This window comes from Alligator sinensis, unplaced genomic scaffold, assembly GCF_000455745.1.
Source record: "Alligator sinensis unplaced genomic scaffold, ASM45574v1 scaffold766_1, whole genome shotgun sequence".
Lineage (NCBI taxonomy): Eukaryota > Metazoa > Chordata > Crocodylia > Alligatoridae > Alligator > Alligator sinensis.
The window spans coordinates 1,295,508-1,307,295 of NW_005842390.1; the positions used below are offsets into that span (position 1 = coordinate 1,295,508).

Here is an 11,788-nt window from a genome sequence, read left to right on the forward strand (position 1 = left end):
AAAATGGATATGATAAAACTTCCCTACCTCCCAAAGTAATTATGAGGTCAGCCAATTCTTCCAGTGATACAGTGCTAAACATATAATATTTTCTTGCATACAACATGCATCTTTCCCTCCTCCAAACCAGCCCCCCCCAAATTGGGATGTGTCTATTACACTGGTAAGCTGATTTTCTCACCAGAACAGAAGTGCCCTACTTTAATTCCTGTTCCACAGTGCAGCAGCTGTTGCATTACTATTCAGGCAACTGAGGGAGTCAACTGACTTAACTGTTCTTCACTCTATGGTATTAACAACCATCTCTTCTTTTTAATGGTCTTGATGTTTTATTAATCAAGCTAACCTTACTTAGGACAATATTGCTCGTCTGCTTGCTGCTTCTGGTATCTCTCCTGCTATTTCACAGTGTAAGCAGGGAAAAGAGGGCAAACCATCAGATTATGCTCTGTCCTTGTTCTATGCAGCCATAACTCTGGAAAAATCTTTTTTCTTCATTCTGCTTTTCTAAAACAAGGTATGTATTATAGATTCATAGATGTTAGGGTCTGAAGGGACCTCAGTAGGTCATCAAGTCTGACCCCCTGCCCTGGGCAAGAAAGAGCTCTGGGATCAAAGAGTGCTGGGTCAGACAACCCCAGCTAGGTGCTTGTCCAGTCTCCTCTTGAAGACCCCCAAGGTAGGAGAGAGCACCACCTCCCTTGGAAGCCCATTCCAGATTCTGGCAACCCTTACTGTGAAGAAGTTCCTTCTAGTGTCCAACCTAAATCTGCTCTCCGTCAATTTGTGGCCATTGTTCCTAGTTACTCCAGGGGGTGCCCTAGTAAATAGCACATCTCCTATTCCCTGCTGCCCTCCCCTGATGAATTTATAGGCAGCCACAAGATCACCTCTCAGCCTTCTCTTGTGAAGGCTGAAGAGATCTAGGTCCCTCAGTCTCTCCTCATGGGGCCTTGCCTGCAGGCCTCTGACCATATAAGCGGCCTCCTCTGAACCCTCTCAAGATTCTCCACATCCCTCTTGAAGTGCAGCACCCAAAACTGGATGCAGTACTCCAACCGCTGCCTGACCAGTGCCACATAGAGGGGAAGCATCACCTCCCTGAATTAGTCATGCATCTGCTAATGCATGATCAAGTGCGGTTAGCCTTGTTGATCACTTCGCCACATTGACGACTCATGTTCATCTTGGAGTCAGCTATGACTCCAAGATCCCTTTCTGCTGCTGTGCTGCTGAGAAGGTCATCCCTCTGCCTACAAGTGTGTTGGTGGGTCTTTTTGCCCAGGTGCAAAAAGATATATTCTGGGGTGTGTTGTATGCCAGAAAATATGGTACTCAGCACTACTATTAATAAGGTTTTCACACTTTTTCCAGGGATGATGATGAGTGACTCCTTACATGCTGTGCATAAAGAGATGATAAACAGCAAGTGTTTCTACCAGCAATGTTCCCAGGAAACCACCTCTTAGAGGAACACAAGGTAAAGATCTACCAAAGCTATGCAGGGCCAACATCAATGTATCTTCCAGTCATTGTCAATGACCAAGTCACCTACAGTGCATTGGGAAATCTTAGCATGTCATTACCCCACTGTACAAAGGTTCAGGAGTATCGTGTTTTATTACTTCCATAGAAATCTAAATAGCAACAGTAAGATGCATTGAATTCCAGTCCATCCAAGAGTTAAGGGCAGGAGTGCATGGTGTAATAAATATCATAGATAGGTGATAAGTGAGTGAAGAAGATCTGGTATCATGAATTCACCCCCAAAATAAGACAAGACAAAAGAGGATTAATTCAAGCACAATGGAAAATAAAAAGAAGGGTTTCCTTGCCTTGTGAGGGTTTGAGAGTCTCTGCTGCTGCCTTCACCGACCTTCCAATGATGTCCTTTTGGGGGCAGGGCTTAAGGGAATAACTGTTCATAAGGGCAGGGATAAATGCTGAATAATTGTCCGAGGGAGTGGCCTGCATGGAAATGGAGTGATGTGATTGGACACACACCGTGTCACCAAGGAGTTCAGTTTGTTAGAGGGTCATATTTGATTCTCTGGGTTGTGCTGCCTCTACTAATAAGTAACTCCCCAGCCTAACAAAGACGAAAAGAGATGACATGGGAATCTCACCTGTGCCCAACTGCCCTCCTCAGTGTCCTAATTGTAACAAACGTAGCATGTCAACAAAAACAACAAGTCAAGTCAGTAACTGCTACCCACAGATCACACTTTTCAAACAAATACAACTGAACGTACATATTTCAACTGTGACCTACCGCAGTCAAATGAAAAGTGCTAATGGGACTCAATGTCTGTTGGAATAGGCGAGGGAGATACAGGTTCAACCACTGATATGCAGCTCAGGGGTGTGTTTCTCCCCGAGAGAGACTGCATGAGTGATATTCTGACCCTACTGAATGCAAAGGGAGGTTTGTCATGGACTTTGAGGCACCCAGGATTCTGCCAATGCACGATGCCAGTTCCACCCATTTCTCTTTAGCTTTTGGATCATATGTTCATAGTGGTTGTAACAATGAGCTGTAGCACTGTGATACCAACATATGGCCAGTAAGAAACAGACTGAAATCCCTTACCAATTTTGCATAAGGGTCACTAAATGGGCAGAAGATGGTAAAGTCTTTCACTGATCACAGACCAGGGCAAAACCCTGGCCCCACTGAAGTCAATAAACATTTTTCCAGCAGCATCAGCAGGGTCAGGATCTCACATTCTAAGTCATTTTTCTGCACCGTTTTGAAAGCAATGGGTAATTTTTGTTAGGGCCCTGCTACATGTTTAGATTAAAGCTGGATAGAAACCAGCTAGACAGTCGTTACACATTTTCAAGCACTAACTTTATAGCTGGTTGGCTCCTTCTATAGCTAGACAGGCATTTTTATCATGTGATAATTACTTTGCAAGTGTGGCTGGTCTAAATGTATTGTGTGATTAACCAGTTAATTTTTGTGAGAATTACTTTGCATGTGTGTGGCACAAAAAAATTATTGTGCGATAAACCAGTTAATTGCGTGATATATGTAACATGTAGCAGGGGCTTTAGAAACACACAGAGATCATTGTCATGAACTCTCAGCAAAACCCACAGGATTACATTGCTTATTTAAACAAAAAAGAAAAAAGAAAAAGAAAGGCATAGACGCTGCCAAGTTATTAACAGTTCCAAAACAATTCCAAATTATTTTCCATGAAGTGACTGCATGAGGTACTCCTTTTTCATTCAATGGAGCCCTGAGTACGAAGATTGCAACACTAAACACTTCTAAGGTTGTGCTCAGCAAGGAACAGGCCATTCAGATGGGAGGAGGCACTAGACAAAAGGCACTAACCGTTTTTGTGGAAGTTGCCATGTTCTCCATCTCTTCGTGTGTGACCCAGACATTTCCAGAGGACTAGGGGGACAAAAGTCAGACAGGGCAATGGGATAAAGGCAGACAAAGTTATTTTGTAACTGAAGCATGACTGCCAAGTCAAAATTATTAATGAGAGCAAGTTCAGCTACAGATATACTGCATGTTTTAGTGGTTTACAAACAGACTTCACAGCTGGATCCTCTTCTATATAACACTGGTTTCCAGAAGAAGTCACTTCTGAATTACACCAAAATCAGTGAGACTGGAGTCTGGCCCTCTTTATCTAAAGGGTACTAGGTGTTTCCTCAGGTTCGTCTAGTGAAACAAACTTTCAGCTGCCCTGAACCTTACCTAGGGCTCTTCACTTTGGTTTGAGATATGACATTATGACAGTACAGAATGCTAATAGTCAGTGGCTGAGAAAACTGGTAGTGTTCTCCCAGCTACCCCAGGCCAAGAAGAAATTTAAAATGGATAATAGCAGTACTTTACACAATGCATGTACAATTTGTGGAATCCATTGTTCTACAATACTGGTGAGACATAGAGCTAGATAAGATTAAAAAGCAGTCAACATTTATGTGAACAAGAACAGCAACTGCATTTACTCCATCTAGGATAAAACATGTATTACATATATCCTTAGGCTGCAATGCCATGTTAATAAATATTGTTTAATTGGCCAGATACAACAGAGGGCTGCTTTGTCTCCTCTGAAACCTCCGGCTTTATACGTACTACACGATACAGTAGCTTATCTGAGAAAGTGCGCACAGGCTGAAGGTAGCTCACCAACAGGGGAATCAGACTCCAGAGGCTGAATTAGATCCAGACTGCAGGCCCAGTTAAAAGGGGCATTAGCACAAGCCATGTTAGCTTGGAGGAGGTGATTGGTGAAAGCATTATCAAGTATTGTTGGATGATTTCAGGCTGGAGCAAAGTTCTTCTGGATCTCTACTCAACAGCCCAAGACGATAAAACTAAACTCTCTTCCCAGCTGGCTTTATGATAAAATCTTCCTTTAAGTAGAATGAAAACCTGCTTCTTTTCAAAGAAGTGTTGTTAATTCAACATTGATGGAGGCCAACAGTATACTGTGTTCCTGTGTCATCTCTGATAGGTAGATAGAGGACACAACACAAATTCATTGTCTCCATTACTGGCACATAAAAATATAACATATGATGAAGTAAGCTTTAGCCCATGAAAGCTTGTGCACCCCCTCTTCCCTCCTATACATGCACACGCGCATGAGTGCATGCACATGCACATTTTAGTTAGTATATAAGGTGCAAATCTACCTTGTTTTCCAGATAAAAGTATTGACACAATGTGCACAAGACTCTATGCAGTACCAGGAATGGCTATAAGTATTTACCGTCCTCGAGGTGGGTGGAGCTGAAGGGCTCGTTAGGGACACCATTTCTTGAATGGCCAAACGCAATTTCAGCCGGTGTAGGGCATTGCTGATGCCAATTTCTCTCTGGATTTCGGTATCGGACAAGGCAGACATGATGGCACCACTTTTCACGTTGGCTCTGCAGGCTGCAACATACCAGGCTGGCATCCCCACCCACAGCTGGCAGTACAGGAGAAAATAGGTGTTTTTATGCGTCCATCTCTGACCAGACACCTGCATACTAACACGGGCTGCAGCAAAATGTCCTGGGTCTGATAGCTTCGGGGAAAAGCGTGTTTGGTTTGATCTTTTCAAACCAGCTAGTTAAACCCACATTCCCAGGCAGTACAAACATTCTGTAATGAAGTTATACCCAGTTCAAAGTGGTAGAGGTGAGAGACCACTGAAAGAGAGGTCAGCAACTACATGGATACTTTTCCATCAGTGTGGTCATTCTCTCTTACTTGGATGGCAGGGGAGGGACAGAGTGATGACTTCCTGGGTGTATCAGTTTAACCAAACCACAAGCTCACCTCTAGCCATGAGACAACAGTTGGGCCATCCCAGTGAGCAAAAGGCAAACCTTTTCTTCGAGCCTCTTCTAAGAGTTCATGCCTGGGAGGGAAAGAAGTAGAAGAGGTATTCACTGACAGCTAAGCCTAGAGTTAAGAAAGCATCCCAAGTTCCCCACAAATACACACCTCAGAGTCTCTGATGTGTATACTGGGGGTTAACCTGGTGTGGCTAAGGAAAGGATGCTAATGACAGAGTTGTCTCTGAGGTGCACATACACTGGAATAAGACTGCCATGAAGTGAAAAAAGTCAGAAAATAAGCAGCAGCCATAGGGAGTGAAAAACTGCACACAGCAAAGTAATAATGAAGGCAAACATAGCTCTGGGAAGTAAGAGGTGAGCAGATGTGCCAGTTCAGCAGGAACTGGTGAGAGAGGGACATGCAGTGGACTCAGGGACAATGATGGATGCATAGATCCTTTCCCCAGGCTACCCTAAGCCTGCTATCACCCTGAGGGGCTCATCCTTACCAACTCACACAGGAATAGACAAACAGGCAGGCTTACTTCTTCCTCATCCGTCGGTCCTTCTCTGCTTGAGCTCCCAGCTTACCAAGCCCCAGGGTGTCTTGTAGGCCAATCTCAGAATCAGTCATCAGAACTGTGGAACAGGCAAGAACATCCCAAAGGTTAGACTGGCATCAACAAACTGCTTTCAGTCCTTAGCTCCTGTCCCTATGGTCATAATCCATGCTTCAGGGAGACTACAACAGATGGCGAAACATTACTGGGATGGAAAACCCTCTCACCCCTTGGCAGCTCTAATAAATGTGAAAGCCCAGTGGGCCCTGAACAGTGTTATGAATCAGGACCTACCTAAGTTTGCGATACATCAGTGCCTTTAATTCCACCCTGAGTGGCCGAGAGGCAAAAACCAGGGCATTAATTGCCTCTCAGCAACTCAGCTGCTGGAGTGGGATTCTGAGATGGGATGCTTTTTCAGGGCAGGTCTAATCTTTTAATACAGACCTGATGAGACTAAAGCTTGTTTTTTCTAGGTATTTTTACACATGCAAGCACTACATGAAAAGCACCTGGTGCTCCACACGCAAGCTGATGTGCATGGCGCTGCATCGCTTGCAGTTGTATAAGTGGTGAAATGCACATCAGCATGCAGAAAATCGCAGTGGTGCGCTTCTGAACTAAAACACATAGAAAGTGTTTTAGTTCAAAAGTGCACTACTGCCATTTTCCCGCACTGATGCACATTTCGCCACTTATACAACTGCAAGCGATGCAGCGCCATACACATCAGCTTGTGTGCCGAGCAGACTCGATTAATCGAGCCTACCAAGTCTCTGATGCACCAGATCTTCGGTGTGTCTGGGCATGAAAATGTATGTGTATAAATACCCTACATGCCTGGCAGAAACCAACTCCTCCCTTCATGCCATACCTTGAATCCTAAGCAAGAAACATGCCAACTAAGAGGTGTCCCCAGGACCTCTCTATTTCAATCACACCCCAGAACCCCACTGCTCTTTTGTATAAATAAATGGAGGAACTCAGAGACCATGTCCAGTGGCTCCTTCTCTGCTCAGCTGAATGAGACGTCCTTTTTCCTTCTTCCCAAACAAGCGCCCAATGGAAGATTTGATCCCTTTTCTCTTAGAACCTTTGTGCAGAGAGTCCTGGCTGCTGTTACTGCTGCTTGGGTTGCTTGTCTGGTCCTCCAGAGAGCTAGGGAATTAGTGGAGAGAGAGGAAAACTTTCAGATGGTTTCTGATTTGGAGCAGACACACACAGGAGACACAGAAGCTGCAAGAAGGCTGTCTCCCAGAGTCTGACTGCCCTGCAAGGCACTGGTGAGCTTTTTGTGTGGGAATATGCCACTTTCGGCCCCTAAGTGACCCACGTGCTCCACACTGCATACAGAGGAATCATGCAGTCATCCCTGGGCTGGGACACCAGATGCCTGAAGATGATCAACATCAGCCCCACTGTGAAGTATTGGGAAGAAGAAATGCTGGCCAAAGACACCGAGGTAGTGGGTACACATTGGATGCATATGACACACTATGGCAACGCAGCGATCATGCTGGTCTACACACGATCGCTGGTCACGTCACTGCGCTGCCTGGCTATAGCATGCCACTACAGCGATGTAGCCAGTGAATCTAACCATGAACCACTGATATGCCGCAGTACGGGCAGCTAGTGAGCCATGTTTTAATACTTCCCCCAAGCAAGTACTAAAACATGGTGCAGTACTAATGTCACTGTACGATGATGCGTAGACACGCCCACTGTGAGCTGCAAGAGACCTAGAGTTAGGCACCCTGGGAAGATAAGGGGCATTTTGGCACAAGAATCTTTTTCCAGGGAGACTAGGACTTTTTCACCTACTGCTTGGTACCTATGCCATCCCCCACAGTTATAAGAACAAAGATGCCCTTACTGTTCATCTCACTACCAGGTTTACCCAATGGAAGTGCTTTACCAAGCCTACTCTGACACAGCTTATCAGCTGAGGGATAGGGTCACTGTGGGGCTCGGCCTGTGAGAAAGAAGTGAGGCACAGACACAGCAAACAGCTGCCGCTAACCTGAGGCCTGGAGAAGCCAAGATTAGAAGCAAAGCAAAGGAGCTGAAGACCCAGCTCTCCACACTCTGCAGCCCCCTGGCTGGGACTTGCCACTGGACATGCACCTCTACCAGAATCTCTAGCTGGGTTGGAAGGCAAAGTCCTGAGTCACCAGCACAGCAATGACTACATAGGGACCCAGCCATCCACCCCAGGAACCATGGGGCTACTCATCATCACAGCCTCATCCCTGGCACAAACCCATTTGTTTACAGACTTTGGAACTGTGTTTAACGTGTGTCCTCATACCATGACCTTTCCCCAAGTACTGTAGAAAATTCTGACCATCCATGCTCAAGAAAGATGAACTCAAACTGGAGCATGTACAAATCCTGGCTACGAGGAGAATTAGGGAAATAGACCCCTTAGCTTCTGAGAGGGGCCATGAAGAGTTTGATCTGCTTAGCTGAGAAAATAAAGGCTGAAAGGGAACATGATTTCTGTCTAGCAATACGTCAGGGTGAGTAGCATTATGAGGCAGGATAGGTAAAGGGCAACACTCGGAGAATGAATGGGCACAAAGCTGGTTATGAATAAATCTGGACTGGAAATTGGGAGCTGGTTCTAACCATCAGAGAAATGAGCTTTGGAAACAGCCTGCCAAAGGAGGGTGGGGGCAAAAACAATCAGCTTATTTTAATACAGAACTTGGTCACTTCATGAAAGGGATGATACGATGGGGCAACTGCAATAGCAGGCGATTGGAGTTTGTGACCATGGATATCTCTTCAGTCCTGTGACTGCTCTGAAAGGCACTGTTGCCTTCCAGGGATCATGCTAAGCCCTCCCCACTCATCCCTTAGAAAACCTGGTCCTCTGCTCTCTACAGTTCATAGCAACACATTCTCCTCCACAGCTATACTAGTTCACATCACAGGTCCAGACAGTGGAGCTGGCACACTCCATCTACTTCCCACCTCTATACCTTTTTCCATCTTCCTGACTGAGTGCAGGATGACCCAGCTTCTCCAGCCGCAGCGTCCTGGGAGAGGAAGGAGGGGAAGTCTCACATTTTATGGTGGTTTTATCTTCTCGGTTCTCATCCCGAGCTGCTGGCGACTGAACAAACAGTAGATCTGTGAGGTTAAGCATCGAAGACGACTTCCCAAATCACACCTAGCCCCAGAATCAAGCAACCCATTTCATCAGTCTACTTCCAAAACAAACATACCCCTGTTCTAGATTTGGGTTTGTCAGATGGAGCATAGATTTCCCCACAACAGCTGATGCCTGCTGCACAATGTTCTACCTCGATGAACCTGCCCAGGACCTTCATGGCTTCCCTTGAGCCCAGTCAATAGCCATGCACTGTCAGAGAAACCACTCTCCATCCAACATGTCTACTCCATCTTAGATTAGGTGCCTATTTTGTGGGGGGGAGGGAGGAGAAGGTTGGGGTTTGGAAAAAAAGGAGGTTCTTCCCTGCCTGAGTAATGTGCAATTGTTTTTATGACCTGGGCTGGCTGGCAGATCTGAATGCAGACCAAGTCTCCCACCTCTCATTTTAGTACACATGGAGCAAAGAGGGATGTGCATATATCACATGAGAGAAGAGCAACAGGTGATAGTGGACAGGCTGCACTGGGATACATGTAGGGCCACAGCTAGAGCTGAGCTGTGGTACAGAGTAAACTACCGCTGCAACTGGCACTTGTCGTGCCACTGACCTTGTCGTGCCAGTCAAGAAGAAACCAGTGTCCTTAATCCTCCTACTGCATTCATATCACATGGAAAGGCCTCCCTGTGGCAGGTTGCTGATTTGATACAGCTTGACATAGCAAGGTCACCTCAATCCTAAGAACAGCATAAACCTGCTTGTCTAGAAAAAGCCAAACACTTGGCTCCCAAATGGGGAGGTGGCCATGGGTACTCAGGAGTAACCAAGTTCAGGTAGGGCAAGCAGCCACCAGAACAGTGTAGTGAAATGCAGAGGCAGCAGGGAGCTGCAACGGCAGAGCAAACGCATGCATCTGAAGAACCCCATTTGTCCACTGACCATGTGAGCAGCAGCAGAACCGGCAATGCAGGCTGCAGTGTAGTGAATAAGTGTCCACAGCAGGACAGGGCAGGAAGGCTGCATGGCAGCAGTGTGAATGAGCAATGGGGCAGCAGCAGGACAACACATGCAAGCAGAAGGACCACAGGTCACAGGGCTGGAAAGGACCTCCTAGGTCATCCCCTTCCTGCACAACAGAAGGACTGTCCATAAATACTGGTGCTGGAAAGTGCTTTGTGCCATCTCAAGAACCTCACCAGCAATGGGGCTTTGCCTTCTCAGCCAGTTCCTGTACAATCCACAAACAGAGGTGTAACTGGGTTCTTGGGCAATCAGGGCAGCAGCCACCCACAGCACAGTGTCAGTGGTTGTGCTGATGGTAGTGCAGTCAAGCTGTCCTTCCTTCCTGGGTTGGCGACCGAGGCTGGTGTGCTGGTCCTCATGTGTTATGCTACTGGCCGCAAGTCCGGGCAGCTAGCACCATGTCTGTCTGAGTTGCAGGTTCCATCTCTGGACCCACAGTAATAAATGCTGATTCCTCCTTTGTGTGCTTCCCTTTTAGCAATGTAGAGCCTGGCATCATACCTCTTTGTGGTCACCCCTGCTCTATGTTGTGCAAAACTCACACTCCACTGGTTTCTGCCTACAGATCTGACTTCATCACTGCTCTTGCCTTACCTTGGATTCTCTCCAATTAAGACATGCCTTTTGATTTAATGAGGGCCTCTAACTTGTGAATACCTGTGCTGCCCTATGCCTTCTCGGTCAGACCCCGTCAGCAGTTTCAAAGACAGCTTTTCCACTCCTTCCTCTCCCTCCCTTTGTCTTTAGCACGTGATTTACTGGGATTTCCCATTCCTGATCATTTCACTTTAGTTCTGTTGGGGCCTGGCTCAGAGACAATGCTGATGTTAGGCCATTGAAGTGTGAGGAAAAGAGACAAGACGGATATGAACTAAGACTTTTTTGGATCCATTACCCTCACTCAGCGGGCGAAAGACTAAGGAGGCACTGAGTGTATCTGGACTTGAGTAAACTACCTGCTCTAGTAACAGAAGGATGGTCTGGTAATTAAGGCACCAGCTTAAGCCCTAGAAAGCTGGGGTTAAAGTCCCTATGCCCCTTTGTAATTCTGGAAAAATTACGTGGGCTCTCTCTCTCTTACCTTTGATTCCCTATCATTAAGAGAGGATTAAAACACTGCCCTACCCCATGCCTTACTGCAAGAATAAACAGGATAAGTGATTCTTTCCCTCCATTCAGCACTGGTGAGGCAACACCTGCAGTACTGTGTCTAGTTTTGGGCCCCCACTACAGAAAAGATGTGGATAAATTGGAGAGAGTCCAGTGGTGCACAATGAAAATGGTTAGAGGGCTGGGGCACATGACTAATGAGGAGAAGCTGAGGGAATTGGGTTTATTTAGTCTGGGGAAGAGAAGACTGAGAGGGGATTTAATAACAGCCTTTAACTGCCTGTTACAAAGAGGACGGAGCTGGACTCTTCTCAGTGGTGACAGATGATAGTACAAGGAGCAAAGGTCTCAAGTTGAATCAAGGGAAGTTTAGGTTGGGTATTAGGAAAAACGTTCTCACTAGGAGGGTAGTAAAACACTGGAACAGGTTACCCAGAGAGGTGGTGGAATCTCCATCCTTGGAGGTTTTTAAGACCCGGCTAGACAAAGCCCTGGCTGGGATGATCTAGTTGGGGATGGTCCTATTTTGACCAGGGGGGTTGGACTAGATGTGACCTCCTGAAGTCCCTTCCAACCCTAATTGTCTATGGTTCTGAGATGTTAGAAAGTGCAGCAACAGGGACCAGATATGTGTCTATAATACTGTATTTACGTACTGAAATACAAGACGAGTCA

At 46.2% G+C, this 11,788-nt stretch overlaps 1 protein-coding gene across 4 annotated transcripts in view; it reads right to left on the reverse strand.

Annotated features, from left to right (window-relative positions):
- Positions 1 to 11,788, reverse strand: part of PPFIA4 (PTPRF interacting protein alpha 4) — a 99,349-nt gene that overhangs the window by 21,884 nt on the left and 65,677 nt on the right. For 2 of the 4 annotated variants that reach the window (XM_025211161.1, XM_014522737.2), the window contains 6 exons: positions 8,849 to 8,982; positions 6,853 to 7,019; positions 5,847 to 5,940; positions 5,300 to 5,381; positions 4,746 to 4,946; positions 3,344 to 3,406 (listed from right to left, as the gene is read on the reverse strand). In XM_025211161.1, coding sequence (XP_025066946.1) covers positions 3,344 to 3,406; positions 4,746 to 4,946; positions 5,300 to 5,381; positions 5,847 to 5,940; positions 6,853 to 7,019; positions 8,849 to 8,982 — 741 coding nt within the window. Of the gene's footprint in view, positions 1 to 1,835; positions 2,090 to 3,343; positions 3,407 to 4,745; positions 4,947 to 5,299; positions 5,382 to 5,846; positions 5,941 to 6,852; positions 7,020 to 8,848; positions 8,983 to 11,788 lie in introns of those variants that run through there. The other 2 variants (XM_014522738.2, XM_025211162.1) reach the window with 2 other exon arrangements.